The sequence below is a fragment of the Pagrus major genome, chromosome 12, assembly GCF_040436345.1.
Source record: "Pagrus major chromosome 12, Pma_NU_1.0".
Taxonomy (NCBI): domain Eukaryota; kingdom Metazoa; phylum Chordata; class Actinopteri; order Spariformes; family Sparidae; genus Pagrus; species Pagrus major.
In genome coordinates, this window is record NC_133226.1 from 13124155 (window position 1) to 13145360 (window position 21206).

Sequence of the window (21206 nt, forward strand, 5' to 3'; positions counted from 1 at the left end):
GCACCTTTAAAATGCCAAATAAAATTTTTGAAATTGGCCTTGAAAGTGATGAAATAGTCTTGATTGCTTGCTTCAACCATTTTATTTAATTTCATTTACCCAACTTTTAATATCATCTCTTTTTTTTCTGCACAAAAAGTCCACATTTCTGACTGCAAATCTTTAAATCTACCACTGAACCTAATTCTGTATATTTCTATTTTATACTTGCACTTACCTGTTGGCAACATGCTGATTAACCTAACTTGCTCTAATAACCGTATTTCTACAATAAAACTCCCTCTGCACTGGACTACACATATACAGTTTACCTTTATACTTTATATACCTTTATACTATGTAGTTTTGGAGAACAAATTCAAACTCAATTCAACCTGTATTATTACCTCCTTAATAAGGTAATAATACAAACTCTATCTTGTCCATATCTGAATAAACGAGCTGTTCTCAGAGGAAAATAAGGTCCCCAGAACAGTGTTATAAAGCTAGAAAGGTGGTGGGGTCCGCCACATATAAACAAAGTAAAACAGTATGAAATTGTGCACTACGTACTGCACCTTTAAAATGTAGGCATCTGATATCTGTAGAGGCCCTGCAGTCAGTCAGAGAGCCCTTCACTGACATCTTTAAAGATATTTTTTTATGAAGACCATGGAGAGGATTATTCTCAGGCACATCCGTCCCCAGGTGAGCACGACACTGGACACTTCAGTTTGTTTACCGTCCCGGAATTGGGGTGGATGACGCAGTCATCTACCTACTGCACAGAACACTGTCAAACCTGGAGTACACTGGACGCACTGTGAGGGTCATGTTTTTTGACTTCTCCAGTGCTTTCAACACAATACGGCCGGCACTTCTGAGGGGGAAACTGGAAGGGGCAGGAGTTGACCAACACCTGGCTGCATGGACCATAGACTTTCTCACCAACAGACCACAGTATGTGAGACCCAAGGACTGTGTCTCAGATGTGGTTCTATGCAGTACGGGGGCCCCTCAGGGTACGGTGTTCTCTCCCTTCCTTTTCACCCTCTACACATCGGACTTCACGCACAACACCGTGAACTGTCACCTCCAAAAGTTCTCCGATGATACAGCCATTGTTGGATATGTGCCTGAGGGGAATGAACATGGGGTGACCAGGGGGTCATTAACAACTTTGTTAACTGGTGTGAATGCAACCACCTGCATATAAACACCAGTAAACAAAGGAGATGGTGATCAACTTCCAGAGGAAGACACCACAGATCACACCAGTGAACATCCAGGGTTTGGACATAGAGATGGTAGCAAAATACAAATACCTGGGTGTTCACCTTAACAATAAACCGGACTGGACTGACAACACGGATGCCCTGTACAAGAAGGGCCAAAGTCGCCTCCATCTGCTGAGGAGACTGAGGTCCTTTGGGGTGCAGAGGACATTACTACGAACATTTTATGACACTGTGGTGGCATCAGCGCTCCTTTATGCAGTGGTCTGCTGGGGAGGTAGCAGCACGGACAGGGACAGAAAGAGACTGAATAAACTGGTCAGGAGGGCCAGCTCTGTCCTGGGCTGTCCACTGGAGTCCATAGAGGTGGTGGGTGAGAGGAGGATGTCAGCCAAGCTGACGTCAATCATGGACAACACCTCTCACCCCCTGCACCAGACTGTGGAAGCATTGAGCAGCTCTTTCAGCAGCAGACTGACACCCACGTTGTAAGAAGGAGCGCTTCCGCAGGTCATTCATCCCCACAGCCATCAGACTGTTTAACTCCAGCACTACATGAACAGTCACTTTCCACCCACTTGTTTGCTTTCTGTAAATAATCTTATTATTTTTTGTAAATATCTTGTGTTTTTCTATTTATTTTCTATTTAATGTTTAAATGCATATTTTTTCTGATTCTACTTGTACTGTTGCCCCTCCAGCTGTTGTAACATGTGAATTTGGGATAAATAAAGACAATCTTAATCTTAATCTTAATTCTGTGTCTCTAAAGTGGAAACAGAAATCACACATTCATGTATGACATTTGTCCACTAGGTGGCAGTAGCGGGTTAAAGATACCAACAGCACTCGTTCATGTTCCTCCACACCTGCTTGTCAGGTACAACCACTGGCTTTTAAAGGAACCTAGAAGGAGTAATACACTGAGAGTATCATTATTGGTAGTTGTTAATGAAGGGTTTATTATTGGGAATAATGGGAATAGTGGTAGGTTGTATTTCTGAAGACATTTTGACAGATAATGTTGATTTTTAGGGCTGAATTTGCTATGAGAGAAACCCACAATCATGCAACTTAATTATAATTTTTTTTAAAAAGCCAAATGTGTCAGGATTCAAATGTGTGACACTTGGGAGGATATATAAGCCTGTTATTTATATGCAAAAAAAAGTCTCTTTTAAATCCTAAATGTATGAAAATAGATTTAAATCAGTAGCATTTCACAGCCAGAGAATAAAGCAGGACTTCATCCTGGATCTGAGGGGCTGACTGCATCCCTGCTCTGTCTCTTTAACCAGCAGGCTCGCTGTCACTCTGGTCCCTCCCATTCTTGCAGCCCTCCAGTGTTGCTGGCCTGAGATGGGAGCGCACACAGCAGCACCATCATCTCGGCCGAAGAAACGGGAGAAAGCTGGAAAAGAACATTGAAAAAAATAATAATACCACAAACGTGCCGTGGGAGAAAAATGGGATAACGAAACGATCTTTTTGCTTTTTTTTCCTCCCGGATCCCTCCAGCTTGATCGCGTCCTCCTGAGAAACTCAGATGTGGTCGTCGCTTGTGTTTTGCGCTTTTTATCCATTCTCCTTGAGCGCCGCTGGTACAAAGGCGCCTGGTCCGGAGCACCAGCGCTACCTGGGATTAATGCCGTATGAATGGGCAAGAGTAAAACCCGGAATGCTAAACACAGACAGTGAGTAAACCAAGTCGGATTAAAACACTTTCTTTATTATTTTCCTTCTCTTCTCTGGAGCCCGATCACCAGTGACAGATGCTGTCATTGTGTCGAGGCTGAGATTTTAAGAGAAATTCTTCTCCTAAAAGTGGCCTTTCCTGGAATAATGCATGAGAAAGTCGAGCGACATAGCAGCTTTTTATTCCCTTTCATGCCTCACTCGTTCCCAGCTCTTCCTCTGACTGAACAGCCGGTTTCTCTTGTTCAGAATGGGATGTATTGTTGCATCTGCGCAGCCCACGACAAGTGTCAGCAATTAGACTGTGTGTTTCAGAACGGCTCACCTAAAGGCCTGTTATAAACACTGCTTTGTAACTGTAGGTGGCCATTGTTGTGAGGATCCAAAGAGAGGACTAACCGTGCGCCCTTGGCTTCATTCATCCTGTGTGTGAGAACCAGGATCGCTCATAGAGATCATTTAAACAGTATGGTGGAGCCCGTGGGTTTCATCGAAGCGTGGAAAGCGCAGTTTCCAGAGTCAGAACCCCCCAAGATGGAGTTGCGTTCAGTCGGAGGCATCGAGCAGGAGCTGGAGAAGTGCAAAGCGTCCATCAGGCGCCTGGAGCAGGAGGTGAACAAGGAGCGCTTCCGTATGATCTACCTGCAGACCCTCCTGGCTAAAGAGAGGAAGAGCTATGACAAGCAGCGGTGGGGCTTCAGGAAGACGCCTCTGAATGAGGGGGTGGACCCTGCAGCCACACAGGGCGCTGAGTGCCAGTCCCAGCAGCCACACATGCAGGAGACAGGTGGAGTTGGAGTAGTCGTAGGCGGTGGGGGTTACGGTGGTTGCACTGGGGGTGTTGGGGACAGGAGCCGGTATCAGCCTCTTGGAGATGGAGCTGGCAGATCCAAACCCCGGCCTCCACCGGCCAGGAAGTCGGCCTCCCACGGAGACGGCCTGGAGTCGGCCTTCGAGGTGCCCCCGCAGGCTGAGTCGACGTCCTGTGACAACCTGGATGGCCTCTCGCCGTCCAAGCAGAGAGGCGGCATCTCCGTGTCCCCTCGCAGGCCCACCCTTCCGCCCCCAGACAAGGACCTGCCCACTGACCCCAAGGACAAGCTCGGGATGGGACTTGGTGTGGCAGCTCTGAGGTCCAACTTTGAGAGGATCAAACGGGCCAACTCTCACTCTGCAGGCGATGTAGCCAAGGGCCAGGAGAAGCAGCTGCCGCCACCTCCGCCACCATTCTACTCCAACATGGAATTCCATCATGAGAGGGGTCTGGTGAGGGTCAACGACCGTGAAGTCTCAGAGAAGATCAGCACCCTAGGCAGCCAGGCTATGCAGATGGAGCGAAAGAGATCGCTTCACTCACTCCCAGGTAACCTGGCTACAGTGGCAGGAGAGCTCCGCGCCAGGCCCGTGTACAGAGGTCGGTCTACTGAGAGCACCTGCGGCTATGATGCGGAGTATGAAGACGGGGAACCCAACCAGCGACATTCAGGGCGGGCCAATGGGGGCAAACCTCCACCTCCTCCTTGGCAGCCCTCTGAGTTCCAAGCCTACTCTAGTGTCTATGTTGGCGGGGTGATGATGGGTGAAGGTGGCGGTGGAGATGGGAGAGGTGGTGGTGGAGGTGGTAGCGGAGTCACAATGGGGGGTGATGACCACCTCTTGACCTGGCCACGTCGTTCCTACTCCCCAGGGAGCTTTGAAGATGTCGGTGGTGGCGGCGGCTACACGCCGGACTGCAGCTCCAACGAGAACCTGACATCCAGCGAGGAGGACTTCTCCTCAGGCCAGTCCAGCCACGTCTCTCCCAGTCCCACCACGGCTTTCCGCCGGCCCTTCAGAGAGAAGAGCCGCTCGCCATCCCAGAACTCCCAGAACTCTCAGCACTCCTTTGACAGCAGCAGCCCCCCAACGCCGCAGTCCCAGAAGCGTCACCACCGGCAGCAGGGAGGCCACGTGGTCATGTCTGAAGCCACTATTGTGAGCGTTCGCAAGACCGGTCAAATCTGGCCACCTGCTGCCCATCATGACCTCATGCCCCATGGTAGAACGTCCCACGACAACAGCTTTCATGGAGACCACCTAGGTGAGTGATGGCTGCTGTTTCTATTGTCTGTTGTGGTGAAGAGTAGGTGGACTGCATTGCAAAGGACGTTTCAGAGCTCATACTGGCTCTGACTACGTCTGGATGTGTGTGAAGGAAGGAAAAATGAATGAAAGCCTGAGTGAATGAGTGTTATTTAGTCATGCTGGAATTATGTTGGCATCTGTTCCTTTGCTTTTTTTGCCTCTTTTCCATATAATATGCCTTTCTTAAACCACAAAGCAGCCAAATATCGACATGATTGATAGTGTGTGCACGATTTTGTGTGTGTGTGTGTGTGTGTGTGTGTGGATACGCGGGCAAACCACGCCGGACTGATTGTCCTTTGGATGGCCTTGTGTGGGAGACAGATGAAAGATCCACCTCTGCTTATTCCTGGAATGTCAGTCGGGTGGGTGAACAATAAATGCGGTCAGTCTGGGTTGAAACTGCAGGTCTAGCCTTTCTCAGACGACTCCTGCGGCTCGGAGTATGGAATTCCAATCACAGGTGTCTGTCTGCCTGCCCGAAACGTGACTGAGTAGAAAACAATTCCCCGAAACTCTTCGCCAGCTTTTAGCACAGACCAGGACAAAAGAAATCCAAACAATTACCCTCAGTATCTCCAACCAGTAAATTGCAGCCTCGGAGCGATGGCACCTGTAATAGAGCAGCAGCTAGGAGATAGATGTGCAGCCTGCAGCTAAAGACATAAGCACCGGTGAACTTGGCTGCCATGCTCGAGCCCAGCGAGAGTGGAGTGTGTTGCTCGAAGAAGCACATTAGGAGGGCTTAGTTTGTTGTAATTCCTCAGTAGAGTTTCCACTGTAGAGGCTGTGCCAGCTCGCAAGAAGTAAAACCAAACACTGCTCGGGTAGTTCAAATATTTGACATAATCTTTAGGCATAGAGCGTTGTTTACCAAGGTGCGGTTTGCTGCAGTTGTGCACATTTTGCGTGTTGTCTCCCTCTGGTTTTCTGCTGTTGAAGTGAGTAGTGTTTTGGCGTCGACTATATCAAATCACATCAAATAAACTCAATTTTATTTACATAGCCCAAAGTCACATTGCCTCAGTGGGCTTTACAAACTGTGCAGTGAACGACATCCTCTGTCCCTAGACCCTTAATTCGAGTGAGGAAAAACTTGAGAAAAAAATCCCTTTTTAACAGGGGGAAAAAAAGATGGAAGAAACCTCAGGAAGAGCCACAGAGGAGGGATCCCTCTCCCAGGATGGACAGACATGCAATAGATGTCGCATGTACAGAACAGAACATACATATATATTGCAACAGTTTTTGGACTGGCGCCCTTCTGGACCAGACAGGCAGCAGGGCGCAGGCATCAGATGCTTGTTCATGTGCCAGGGTGAACTGGAAGGAGTGGACGAAGTAGTCCGATAGATAGTGGAAGAGAGAATCAGAGTATTAGATGGGGATTTGAGGACACTGAAAGAGAGATGTAGGGATTTTGTGTAAGCACAACTCATGGTTTTTGCTACACACTAACCGTAAGTGTGCAAGCTACATACACATAACGACGTAGCGACACATAGCGACATAACCCTCAACCTGAACCCCAACCCTAAGCCTGAACCCTAAACCCTAATCCTGGCCCCTAACCCTGTACAATAAAGTTAGTGAAGGCTAAATAGCATTAATGTTTTGCTGTTAAAGTGTGTGATTCAGTGCTAAACACATTTCTGTCATCATTCTGGGTAGCATTACCGTCTGAAACCCGACTCTGCTCCCTGTCTAAATATCCTGAACAGAAAACAGGTCTCTGTGCATCTATAATTCATTTATTTGAGGAGACCCAACGACACTGTGGTCCTGGTAGAATCAACTAAAATGTTTCTCCAGACAGGATGCAATCATCAAAGTCCAGGGTCGCATCCTGTCCGGAAAATAAAAACCATCTCAGACATATTTGCAGGGAAAGTTTTTAATTACCATTCCCTCACCACCAGCAGTAACATTTGTAGCTGTTGGAGCAATTAAGATTGTGCACAGTTAGCACCAAACCCAGATAGCGAGTCCCCAGCAAATGGCTAGCTAATTCCCCAGCTGCTATGTTTGGGATTATCGCTGCACTGTCTGCTCTCTTTGTTTTAACATCTTTTCCACAACACTGAGCCCTGTGGGGAGTTAGGCGAGCCGGAAGAGCAGGGACAGAGATGGAGGATATGTGGAGGGGGTGTGTGTGTGTGTGTTTGTGTGTGTGTGTTGCAGACAGCGATGCATTTAGTGGGATAATCTGGAATTTGAGCATAAGAAGGAAAGTGTTGGTTAGACACCCTGCGGAGTGGTCTTGTTTTCTGGCTGCGGTTTAAGCTGAGGGCAGACAGCGGTGATGTTGACAGTGAAGGTGATGATGAGGATGAATATTGCATCATTTCAGGGCCCCTCGGCGGTGTATCGTTGCAGCCAACCAGAACAGGGAGAGCGGATAGTAAGGGACGGAGAGTTTGAGTTTGAGTGTGTTTTCGGCGGGCGGCGGATGATAATAATGAGGAGTGGGACGGTGTTGTGAGGAAGACTGAGGGAGGCAGAGTGCAAGGCAGAGCTGTCGTTTCTCGCTTCGTTGGTCAGGGATGCGGGGGCTGCAGAGAGGCACAGATGGGAAGAACTCTCCCGTTGCGTAACAGAAACACACAGACTCAGTTTCGCACACAAAGACACACACGCTCGATGTTTACTCTTATATCTTGAGGCTGCTTCGCCTTCAGCGATAGGTGTGCCCGTATGAGTTGCTGTGTGGCAGCTTGAGATGAGGTGGTAGAAGAAGGACGTGTCCTGCCAGTGGTTGACCCGAATCTGGAGGAGTCGCACCATCAGCCAGAGCTCTGATCTATCCTCTTCTCTTCTCGTCACCGCACGCCATCAACAGTAGTAATTGCTTCATGGTGTGTTTTGTTTATTCAATGAGAGGGGGTTTCAGGATGAAAAGTCTGCATGCTGAGCAGAGATGAGCAGACTATGAGAGAGAAAAAGACAGACAAAATGAGTGAAAGATTCAAATAAAGACATCTCCCTCGAGTGTCATTCAGCGGGAACGCGGAGACGCCTGGCAAGTGAAAAGTAGGCTCGTGAAAAAATAGCAACAAACATGTTTGGAGGCACATGCTTCAGCTGCCAACTTTTCGTTTTTGAACCGCACTGAACAAACATGAGCAATGTTACGTCAAGCATTTGATCGCTCTCGCCGAGTAAGACGACTGACAAGTCTTTCACATCACCGTGAGTCAACTTTTTTATCTCTTTCTGAAAGCAAAAGCAAAAATGAAGGATATTCTCATTAGATGTGGAACATTGACGTGAAAATGGATTTCACAATGGGCGGATGTTGCAGAAAAGGTACAAAATAGAGCAAATCAAAATGTTTCTCACACACAGGACTAAAGGGAAGGAAATCAGATTTGTGGAAAACTGACTTAAAATCAAAAACCAAGCCCCGCATATGTTCCCCACAGAAAGTTTGAGTGAGGTCAGTTCGTTGAAGAAAGGAAGCTTTCACTACCTTCTGTAACGAGATGGACGGCAACCAAAAATGTCTCTTTATACGCTGTTTCCATTGATTCATTTGAAGGGAAATCTGCCATTAAGACAGGGAATACCTGTGGGTTTGTGTCGGTGAGGGCGGGGATGCCAAAGCAGGACGACCTGAGAAAGCTTCAATGGTTGTTTTGTCCACAACCTCCACCTCCCTCAGCTGGGTCCTGTCAGCGGCTGTATTTTTAGAGAGGTACAGCCTCCAGCGCTCTGTCTTCAGCCTCTCAGGTCTGACTTATTTATCACCTCATTTTATATTATTAAAACCGAGCTAAGTATGGCTTAGTTTGGTCTACAGACCTCACTATGGATGGTTTTCATTGGGGCTATTTCCTTCAGTTTACTGAAAACCACAATTTAATTTTCGTTCACCTACAAATTTACAAGAACTGGACTAAACTTGACAGGCCATGGTGTGTTTGAAAGAGGTAACTGGTTCGGTCTCAGTTTAAATAGATTTGAAACTGTAGAGTGAAATAAATGAGGCAAAAGTTACTGCTAACATTGTTAGCTTGCTTGTTGCTAGCTTGGTTAGAGTGAAGAGTAAAAGAGATATGGACTATGGTCGACACATCTCACCTGACAAAATGCAATAGCTAGGTAAGCCTAATCTAATGTTTACCAGTCATTCCAAACTATCTACCTTATTCCCAGACCCATGATACCTTGTGTGAATTATAGCTGCGGCTTCCGATGCCAACTCTCGTTCTTAGAGCAGTTGGTACTTCGTATCATTCGCTCATGAACTACAAACTCCGAAGAGATGTTTCCTAGTTGATTTACACATGACTAAAGTCTTAAAAAAGTGTGAAAAATACCCGCTTTCGTTGCCAGAAACACACAAAAACAAAGGAAACAAAAAAAAATTTAAACCCTTGTTTAAAAAATGACAATAAATTTACCTCGTACCTTTTAATGTAAAGCCTAAAGCCACAGAGAAAAGGGCTTGGTGTCCCTAAGGGACCCTTGCAGATTAAATCGGATGATGTCATCAGTGCCGCTCTGTGTGATGCTTATCGTCATGATGTCGAACACACTTATGCTTCCCAGGAAGTCAGAGTCGAGCGTGCTGCCCGAGCATAAATCCTGTCACAAGTGGGCGATCAGTGGAGATGGCAGCGATGCCAGAGACAATCTGAGGCTGTGTATTTCTTCCTGATTCTTTGTGTGTGTGCAGTCATTGCTTGCACCATGTGATTTAGGGTGTATCACCATGTGTGTGTTTGTGCAACTAGGGTGGGGAGCAGAAGATGAAAAGGAATGATGGGTTAAGGCGGCTCACGAGACACTGTGAGAGATTTTGTTTGTGGTACCTCCAGCCAACCACACATGCTTTACAGTAGTCCTGCGTGGCACAATGACCCCCTTTTCACACTGAGGGTTGGGGAGGAAGGTAGGAGGGGGAGACCGTAGCTCCAAAAAAGACCTGTTCAGTGTGCGCTGCCGAGTGAGCTTGGCAGTGAAAGCCTCGGTTACCTCAACCGACACACAGGAGCTGCAGGCTCACAGTCGGGCTCTGAGTGGTGGAAAGAAGAGAAGAGGATAAGGAGAAGAGGTGGAAGTGGAGTTGAGGGGGAGCAGATCGGCCTTTCTTGCCAGCTGGGTGCTCAGCTCAGCCTTTCACTGGGGTGGTGCAACCTGCTCGGACCAATTACACAGGCAAAAAATGGCCCCTTTGTTCCCTTTGCTGGTATCAGAAAACTTAGTTTTTGAGAAAAAAAGGGAAAAGCTTGATTATTCAAGAGTTTGAGTTCGATGTGAGATCCAGTCGATTCTGTCACCACATTTGTAAAATGACTACACCACATGGTCATGCTCCACAATGTTCTGGCAAACATGCAAAAAACTCACAGCTGAATGATTCAAATGTAAACACTCATAAATGTGGTCAGACAAAACGCTTGTTAGTTTGCATTTAAGAGCATGGCAGTCATTTTTTTCCTGGTGGTGTTGCACCCCCGTGTTTCTGTAGAAATCCAGCCTGTCTCAGAGGCTGGCGTGGCATTGCTCGGTTGGCAGTGGGCAGGAGGGTGGAGCAGCTCCAGCAGCTACCCAGCAAGAGTCAAACCGCCTGGCTTGGTTTGTGGGCTGTTACACTGAAACATGGACCTTTTTATATATGTGTGTGGAAAAAAAGAGTTTTAAAGATGTGTCCCTTGTCCATTAGCTTGAGGCCCCGGGAGAGCTTCCCGGACATTCAAGCTAACCTTTGGGTGAGTGGTAGCAGACTGTATGATCACAACTGGACCCTGCAGACAGACATGCAGATACAAACACACATAAACACAAACTCACAGCCCTCCAGAGTGCAGTTACTCGTCCCTGCTTCTGTTTATTTCTTCTCCTTTTTGTCTGTGTGCTTGTGTACTTCTTTTGCCAAACATTCAGCCACAATTTTTCCTCTTTTCCTCCTCTGGTGACTGACAGCTCTTGGAAAAAAAAAAATGTGGAAAATCCCTTACATAAATCCTGGTGACTTGTTTCTCCCCATGTGTAACTGCCTGCCCTTTTTGAACAGTGGCCATCTTGGCTCTCTGTTACTATGGCCTGTCTTGTCGCAGTCACCGAGCATGTCGTCTGGATGGGAAACTGTGCTAGCTAGCGTCCACCGCTAACCACTCACCACAGGCCTTTGGCCTTGTAGTGTAAGTGCTTGCCGGTGTGTTTTCTGGTTTTTCTACGTATCCCAGCTCAGCTGCACGGGCCGTTAATCACAGTCAGCTCTCCGAGGGACCGGGGTAAGGTTGGGGGGTGGGATGGAAAGAAAGACCTGGTTTATGGACCCGATGGTTAAGACCACAAGGCAACATGGCGTCTGTGAAGATTAACATCAGAATGACCCAAAAGGGCCTTTAGATTGAAATTGTCCAGATCTAGTGGTGCTCTAGTCTGGACATTAAAGGAGCATTACACCATTTTATTTTCTAGTCACTAACTATGAATACAGATGGTAAATGTCTTCTGTGGCTCTGGAGGAGTTCTCCAGTAGTTAGAGAGACATGGATGTAACCCGTCAGCCATTGCATCATGGGAATAGTAGGATCCAGTGTTTTATGTTCTCGACCCAGTTATGTAATAGAGCTGCAACGATTAGTCGATCGTAACAAAATGAGTTGCCAACTATTTGATAATGGGTTGTTTCTGTAACAACAAGCAAAAATGTCAAACGTTTGCTTGTTCCAGCTTCTTAAATGTCAGGGTGTTCTGCTTTTATTTGTCGATCACGACAGTAATGAAGAGTCTTTGGGTTGGTTTGCTAAAATGAGCAATCTTAAGAAGCCACATTGGTCTCAGTTAACAGTAAAAATAATGGGCAGTTTTATCGATGATGAAAATGATTGGGAGTTTCAGTCCTAATATACAGTATGAGCGATTAAAGATCGGGACATCTCTGCCTCTCTGTTCTTAATCTTTCTCTTATGAGTCCCCCAACTTTGTGAAAGCAAAGAAATTGCTGCTGTCTGACTGAATACACTGAAGGCACGTACAGTAGAAATGCATCAACATTCATGAAACATGAACTTAATACACAGTCTTGTGGCGCATGTCCCACACATGTACAACTGAGAGCCTAGTGATACTCCCCGCTGGATTAAAGGGCAGCAGAAACCTGTCTAGTCATGCAAACATGTAAGCCTTAATCTGCACTCTTCAGTCTGGGAATTAGAAACTGGCCGACAATCAGATTACCATTTCCTCTCATACAACACACTCATTAACAGCACTAATGCATGATGTCCTATATATTACAGCAGGGATTATCAACACTCACAAACCATCGCTGGCATGTGTAAATGGCAGGATACAGAGAAATCGTAGTTGCTGAGCACAAAAATCGGGCACAATGAAAGTGATAAAAGACAGTATAAATGCTAAATGGTCATGTTTTCTCACTGGATTGTGATAATGTGTGTTGGTGGTTTGCATTGACTCCTGCACTGCAGTGTGTAGATATCGCAGGCTTTTAGAAAATGAACTAATGGAGCTTTTCTTTTACTTAATGAAGCATTCTCTCTCTTATTTCCCACCACATTTCTTCTTTCATTTTCTTTATCTTTTTTTCTCCATCTCATCCCTCCTTTTCCCATTTCCTTTTCTTTCTTTACTCTATCTCTCTCCACTTCTCTCCATCCGTGCTCCATGCAAACAGCTGCTTCTAGTTTCCTTTTGCTCGGGGCCAATTAGAGGTGCATCACCTTTCCGCCTTTGTTTCCGTGGGTTTTCCACCAAGCAAAAGGGGGGAAAGCAGGGAGAGATCAAAGTCACAACCCCCCCTGCAGGGCTAAGCAGGCTCTCTCTGTAATTGTCCAATAGGGGTTTAACTGACGAATGCCTATAAAACAACACAATCAATGCCAAATGTCAGCAGCCGGCCCGCTTGTTACAGAACAGTACGGACTGCCGAAGCTATTCCCCTGCGCCTACACGGCTGATTCTCTCACAGTCTTTCTGTCTTCTCGCTTCTTTTCCTGCAGCTATTTCATGTCTGCATGTCTGTGTTTCTTTCTTCTGTCTGCCTGGCTATCCATCGTGCACTCCTTGAAATATTGTTCAGTTGAGTGTCTTTTCCTGATCACCGTTAGCTTGTTTAGCAGATTTCGTAGATACTAATTATCTGTGAGGTTTCTCTTTTGTATCCCCTTTGAATGTATCCTGACTTCTAGACGAGAGGCAGGTGGGTAGGCTGTGTTCGCGTTAAAACCCCAGCCGGTGATTGAACTCCTTGATGGTCAACACATTGCCTCATTAAATAGCTGGGAGCTTGTAATATCCAGTGTGGGGACTCCCTCTCTTTCTTCCTTTGCTGGAAGAGAAGCGAAAGAGTCTTCAGTGTACTCCTGCGGGGACAGAAAAACGCCCAAAGTCGTTTCCACAGCGAAGCAGAAAGGCTGCAGAGGAGGGAGGAAGAGCTTCAGACCTTATTAGTTTTTTGTAGCTGCGCATGATGGGGAGCTACAGGATGAAACACCTTGTCCTTTTCCCCTCCCCTCTCAGTGTCTCTTAGTCAGTTACACAAGCTTGAATGCAGACGCACTGTATAGATCTCTGGAGACACAATGCTGGAACCACAGTTTTGGTTCAGTGATATTTTATCAAATCCAGTTTTAAAATCCTTTCTAATCCTTTTTCTCACTCCACTTCGCTTTCAACATTTGTAGGCAAATGATGGCCGAACTCAATTATTTAATTGAGACTAGTTGCTAGTCCGCCAGGTAGGCTGTTGGATACATCTGCCATTGGCTGACTGTTTCAATTGTTGTTTCACAAGGGCACCTTCACTGCATCCTGATTGTGATTGGTTTAAAGTGGGCATCAAGAGCAAACAAGCAGCAACTTTTAATCGTGCAATATGTACAAATTTTGGTTGAAAACATTCCAAACATCCTAACCAGCTAGCCATGGCCCGTCTCTCTCCAAAGCTCCTGTGCTAGCAGCGCAAACACCAATACTTCCCCAGTGTTTTGCGCTCCCAGTCCGGACTGCTAGCTGCATGGCTAACAAAACTAACATCAGCTATAGTTGGCTACGGTTAGCGGTTACTTTAATATGCTGCCCCCTATTTGATTTTAGTATTAATTCAACAGGTTCTTACATATTGCACCTTTTAAGAAAACACGTGCAATTAGACAAAACATGAGCAAATTAGGAAAACATTGTCATAATAGCAACGCGCGTTTTCCCCTGATGGCCACCGTACAGAAGCAGCACAAATTTGCATCCTCATTAAAACTCACAACATGTAGCTACAACCTGTGACACTGAAATAGCAGGTGTAGCTTTCTTACCTAAGCTCACCTTTTTTTCCCGCCAGATACTTCTTCCAAATAATGGAGCTCCAATTCCAAAGCTATCTATCTGAAAAGTTTAAATTATTGATCAGATATGGATGAAACTGTAATTGGGAGGTTCAGCTCACTGAAATTGTCAGGACACAATCAGTACGATTGTTTCAGTAGAGAGGACTCGACACTCAATGAAAAATCAGTGGATAAATACAGACGGCAGCTAGCAGAGTCAGCCAAAAGTTTTATTTTAGCCTTTGGCAAGTCACACAGAGTATTCATGGTAATTAGCTCCAGTTGCTAAATCATTCTAACTGGCAACAGTGGTGATCAGAGCAGACTGCAATTGGGATTTGTGTATTCTTCGTCGCAGATGATTCAAACTCATATTCAGGTGTTTTTACCAATCTGGAACCGGATCCAAAATGGAACCAGCTATCTCAACCCAACCAGCAAAGCTTGCTTACACACACACACACACACACACACACACACACACACACACACACACACACACACAAAGAACAAAACAAAGAACTCATTACAACCTGCCAGTCCTTCATCTACCTTTTACTGTTTCACTGTTGCCCCTCTGCCTCCTTTGAGCGTCCGTCATCTCTCTCTTTTTTCCCTTCCTGTCAGTGTGTGTGTGTGTGTGTCTCTCTCTCTCTCTCTCTTGCCCCGGGCCCTTTGTTATTGGCCTGTGTTTGCACTGGGCAGCTGGATGGGTTTGCTCAATAAATGGCACTTGTTTGGGCTGCCCAGGCTATTAGAGGTGGGAGGTGTGTGTGTGTGTGTGTGTGTGTTGTAGTTTTCTAAGGGTAATCATTAGAGATAGAGAGGTAGAGGAGTTTCAAGAGACAGACTGCAGAATGATGAGGTAGCTATGCCATAAAAAAATTAGTAAATTGGCTGGCTGTCGATTAACGCTACAGATGGCTACTTCTGTCTGGTGAGGGCTGTGGATCAGAGCCAGTGCAAACGGCTGGAGTTGATAGAAGAAACACAATATAAGAATGATTTAAACCTAATTTTTCAGGTTTCAACTATTTGCTCCTCAGCACTTAAAGTGTGACGGATATACATCAAATGCTTTGTCCTGCAGGTAGAAGCACAGAAGTGTTGAAAAACGTCACTTTTGAAATGTGTGTTTTTTATGGAATATGTATGGACGAGACCAAAACTACCTCCACCGAGGCCCACCAGTTCCTTGTAGTCGGTTTACAGAACGCCAGCCATGTCACAAACCAACTTATCGTCAAAGACTTCCACTTACAAACTAATTCATGAACATTGTAAATGTGACTCCATATGCTGCCCATGGATTCAGGATAGATCGTGTAGATGCTGTCTGGAGGATGGGTGCACAGATGGAGGGAGGAGACATGAGCTGGAGAGACTCACTGTGCTGTGGTCTGATCAATTTAGAGGAAGAGCAGAATCTGTCCTGTCCGAACAACATTTAGTTAAATGTAAAAAAAACCAAAAAAACGAGAAGAAGACAAAAAACATTTCACCAGATGTGAGGAGACGTTTGATTTCCATTAGATTTCCTCCCACTCTGGCTCCCTTTATTGTCTGTTGTTTGTTGAGCCGCTTGTTGCAGAGGGACTGGATAACTGTAGGCTCCTGGGGAAGATCAGATTTCATGTTGCGATGTGCCTCCCTCCCCTTCCTCCATCTCCTCTCCGAATGCCCTTCGGTAAAATCCCTCCTTCTGTGATATCTCTTTTTATGTCACTTAATATCCCTCTCTCTCTATCCCCCTGACCATGTCGCTCTCTCTCTGCCAGCCTCTTTCACTTAGTGCTATTCAGCCTGGAGCACACCACACAACACACAGGCTGATTTTAAGCCCAATTTGGCCATGACAACTGATTTTCAAGTTTGCTGAAAGACTGCAAAAACATAGCGCACATCACCATGGACAGTCGGCAAACGCTGTCTTTGGGGTTATAAATTGTTGCCTCTCAGGTCAGAAGCAATCGTGGTTTTATTACATCCATCTGAATGTGATCCTGAGCTGGTTGACGGAAATGTGAATCACTCATTTTCCGAGAATCTGTCGTTAAATGTGCGGGTCTTTTCACAGCCAGTCTGAATTTTTAAAAGGCCCTTTTCTCCGCAGCTGTATTGTCCCTCTCTGTCTTTCTGTTTCAGTCCATTGTTAGACCTCTTTTCTTCTGACAGGCGGCAGAATTCGAGCCAGCAGCTCTCCTCCCACGCACCTTACAGCAAAGTGGATGCAAGAAATGCAACTCTGGCTTTTCCAGCTCTACCTGTGCCCCCCAGCAAATTGTTAAAGCACATATTGTCAGGTTAAAGATAATTGACGTAACTTTCGCGAGCACTCTGGATTGTTTCTCTCAGAGTTGTATGATTTTCTGGTTGGGCCAGCAATCTGTAAGTCGTCAGCAGAAACATTGTGCAAATAACCCTGACGGCAAGATAACAGGTCCGTGCTGAAGGCGTGTGATGTTTGCTCTTGGGCTGATACTTTTCCTGAGATGGCTACGAGCCAAAATGGGCAACTCAAACACAAGCGCATGCTCATGTTATTAACACGTCACAAATCAGACCAGGAGCTCCGAGATAAAAAACCTTTGACACACCAGCCGACTGGGAACTGGGCTCACTTGACATTTACTGAATATATTCCTCAGTGTTCGTAGAAAGCACTGGATTGAGTGACAGAGCTGTTTGTGACTGAAGGAGGAAGAGAAAAACGAAGCGATTCCGCATGTGCTGCTTTGTTGTGGGATTTGGAGCTTCCTCTGTCGCGTCCACATGGTGTCCACATGATCGAGACGGTCGTGTTTCACTAAGCTCTCTCATTCTTTGTCAGCTCTTTTATTCTCTCTCTCTCCTTCTGTTTTTCCTCATCTCCCTCCGAGTGCTCCAGTTTTACATATCTTCCTGTGTCATTGTCGCTGAAGCTCTCTGTCGTTTGGCCCACTTTGTAGACCTATAAATGGCAGAGCCTGCTCAGGGCGAAGTGGTTGTGATTGGCTTGGAGTGACAACTTAGGAAGTATTTTCCCTGTCACATCTGGAAGGAGAACCTAGAGTAACTTGCCTGGTTAGATTTGGTCTCTGTGAGTGTCTGTGTTTGGGCCTGTGTGTCTTCTGTCCAACAGTATAAAGCCTAAGGAAGGTTTTAGACGTTGAACTTCAAACTCTAGCAGTCAGCCAACTTACCTATACACACGTAAAATGTCGACATTTTCCCAAAGTTAACACTTTTAATGACCTTATCATGGTTTACGTTTTTTGCTTTGTATCTTGTCACTTTCTACTTCCTGCTCACATGTTCCCAGTGTTCTGTTTCCTTCCTGTGTTCCTGTGCTCCTCCACTGCCCTGTTCCCAGTGTTTCTCCACCTGCACCTCACCACCTCATCAGTTTAGTTTCTATTTAAGTGTGTTCCCTCGCTCTTTGTCGGTTCGTCTGTTTTTCGCTCTCATGTCAGTCCTGTGTCTCCTGTGCTCCTGTGCCTGTTCCCTGGCCCTTGTGTGTTGCCTGTTTTCTTGATTTGTTCCCCATGTTTTTCTGGTTTGTCCTCAGTTTTTGTATTACTTTTTAATTTTCCTTCGCCTGCCTTTTGTTGCCAGTTTTTGTCCCCTGCCATTTCATTGTTCACAGTTTTGGATTTTGGACTTGAGCTCATTAAAAGCTCGCTTTTTGTTTTCAACCTGCCTGCCTCTGTGTGTCTTGGGTTTAGGTCCTTTAGTTTTAATGGTGGCACCTCTGTTGTACATCACTTCTACTGCCCCCTACATAAATACATAAAAATGCAAAAACAGATATTTAGGTACAAACTTGCCATCTCATACACACGTAGAGCTGAATACATACCCACTAATCATTGCAATTGGATTAATGGGCATGTTTGCTCGTATGCATGCACGCACCGTGCCTCCCTTTCTCTGTCATCCATTATTAATGCTGAAGCCCACTTGTTGCAAAACGAGAAACCGATTGTCGTCACACAGGGTGTCATGTTCCCCACTCCCCACCCAGTAGTACCCGGGAGTCAGCCTACAATGTCCACACACACACGCCCTCATTCACACAACCTACACACTTACCCTAATCTGATTGGCATACCAATATCTAATGTAAATGTCATTAGTGATCTCAAAAATGCTGACACCGCTGACTCTCTGATCTACTGACTGTACATCGTTAGAGATTATACATTCTCGATGTTCATCTTATTCCAATGGTCGGGGGTGTACCCTGTCTCTCGCCCAATGCCGGCTGGAACTAGCTCTAGCCACCCACTCCCCTGCAATGGATGATAATAACTGGATGGCTGGATCTTATTCCAAGGATTATAGCAATTTACTCAAATAAATTCAACATGTTAGAAGGTTTCCCACTGGTGTAGTTCATGTTGTGGCTGTTCAGTATTAGTTTGCTGTGAAGCTCTGACACCTGACACTTGAGCTTTGAAAGTTTGAGACTTAAATTCCCAACAAACTAAGTACTTAAACAACTTAAAGAGACCACGAAAGACATTTTTCAGTTGCCTGACGATGCAACATTTTTGAAAACTTTTGATTCAGTCTACGTTTTCAGCAGCAGACTTTAAAAGGAGGAGGATAACAAGTTACATACTGAAGTTACAGTGCAGAAACCAGTTATCGGGCGGCGGAGTGGCTGAGACAGGGACACCATTCACCCTATTAAAAGACACTGTACCATCAAAAGGACACTGAAGCTGTTATTTTAAGGTGAAAAGTTACATAATGTGGCTTTAACAATGTCAACAGTGTCTGTCTACCTCCCCTATGCATTACGTTGTTGTACAGGTTATGTAATGTGATGTTTACCATGTAATCAGGGGATCCTGTTCTTCTGTGTGTTTTCTTGACATTTATGACTGAAGAGGCAGACAAACGCTGCAGAAGTCAAACTTCAAAGAAAAGTCCTGCTGCAACCATGAGTCACGTAATTACTAATACCTGCAAGCAAGGAATTATCTATTGGGCAACACGGTGACTGTCCCACCACTATGTGACTTCTTTGTTTTCCCTTGGCGTCGGTCATCTTTTGTCGGACTGTTTGCTCTGACTTTGACTTTATGGCGTAAATACTATCATAGCTTACAGCTCAGTCACTCGCAAGCAGTGTGTAGTAGCAGCAGATGACGAGCAGTATACATAGCAGTGTAAACAACACTACAGCAGGCTTGGCTATATGCTCAGTTATGTGGCTCCATCTGCCAGAACAAATTTAGGTTAGTCACGTATTATGTGAAACAGAGGGAAATATCTCATCGGCTACAGGCTACATAGTGGTGGTTTTGTGCATTTTTCTATTCCACAAACTAAAAAAAATGAATCTCTTCTCTTTTCTTATTTGATTTAAGTGATAGGGTTTCTGTTTGTATCAAAACCAGAACACTGTGGGGGGTTTTTTCTAAATGGGAAGATATTTTCTGAGTCAGACTATTATTGGGCTCCCACCGCGAGAGACTAATTTCAGAAACTTTCAGAAGCACCACAGTCACTGTTTGAACATCCTCAGAGGGGTAAAGAGCAGCCGCAGTGCTGTGACAAATGATTGGCATGGTGTTGTCCCCGCCCCCCCTCTCTGCAGTGGATTGGACGGTGGCCAGAGGACAAGGTATCTCAAGGAATCCCTGTGTCACCAGACACGGATACACACTGCAGAAAACCTCACACCCAGCACTGTTTACTCCAGACACACACTTCCTCCATCTCTAAGCCTTGTCATGGGACTTGAACTCAGCAGAGAAGACACTGCTAGTCATGCAACGCACACTTAATGTAAACAACGCACCAGCCCCTCTGTGGCAAAGCTGTTCTTGTTTCTTTGAAAGCCTCTTCTCTCATGTGCATGGCGTTATTGGCCACAGAGGAGATGCCACTCCCTGCTGTTGATGTCTGTCTGTTAATGTGTGGGCACAAATGTGCTGCTGTATTTAGTGTGTGTGTGTGTGTGTGTGTGTGTGTGTGTGTGTGTGTGTGTTTCATGCCAGTTTGCCTTGAGAGCAGCCTTGTATTGAAAACAGACAGCAGTGATCTAGAGAAGGACCTGTGGTGCCTGCAGTCTACTCTCCGGGTCGGAGGGAAGTGGAATAATTTTATTACTGTAGTGCCATGCCAAGAGATATTCATAACTGTATTGATTACTTAAGTGAATCTACGGTGAGGGCGCCCATCACAAGACCTCTATAAATCCTTGAGCAGAAGATGACTGAAGCCTTGTCTGTGTGAGATGACCGTGCTATGAATCTGTGGTAGTTAGGCAGCCATGTAGCTGAAACTACCCTTCACTCACAGAAGCTTTCACCTTGCAGAAGTCCAACTTTAAGCTACAATTTTCTGCAGTGTCATCAGCACCAGTAATGCCACAGCTGCAACCCATTCATTGTCAAAATCTTGTAGCTATGTTATTACATTGGTTTCTAAAGATTTTTTTGTTTTGGTCGTTGACAGTGGAGGAAAATGATCCACACATTTCCTCCCGGGCTTGCAGCAATAGTGCACTAATGACTAGCACGTGTGTTCAGTTAGGAGTATGATCTGTACGCTGTTTTTTTAACACTTTTCAGGGTCATAATTTTATTTTGGGTTTCTACTAGAATAGGTTTACATGCTTTAATTCCCATAAAACACATCAGTTTTCTCATACTGTCCAGTGCTGCTGCTCTGTATTCCCCCTATGAGATGCTCTGTTTTAGCTCCCGTCTCTTTAAGGCCCCCCCTCCCCAAATCCCAGTCTTCTCTGATTGGTCAGCTCACATATGCCTGAGCCAGCCATGTCGCCGGTCGGCTCTGTCGTGTTTTGGGCTTCCACTTAGCTTCATTTCTACAGTCAATTTAGTCATAAATTATGCTAATGAGTGATGTGTGATGTCAA

At 45.7% G+C, this 21206-nt stretch overlaps 1 protein-coding gene across 1 annotated transcript in view; it reads left to right on the plus strand.

Moving 5' to 3' along the window:
- The first annotated feature begins 2614 nt into the window (after window positions 1-2614).
- Window positions 2615-21206, plus strand: part of bcr (BCR activator of RhoGEF and GTPase) — a 90694-nt gene continuing 72102 nt past the window's right edge. The window contains exon 1 of the mRNA XM_073477948.1: window positions 2615-4989. Coding sequence (XP_073334049.1) covers window positions 3378-4989 — 1612 coding nt within the window. The 5' untranslated portion in view covers window positions 2615-3377. The remainder of the gene's footprint in view (window positions 4990-21206) is intronic.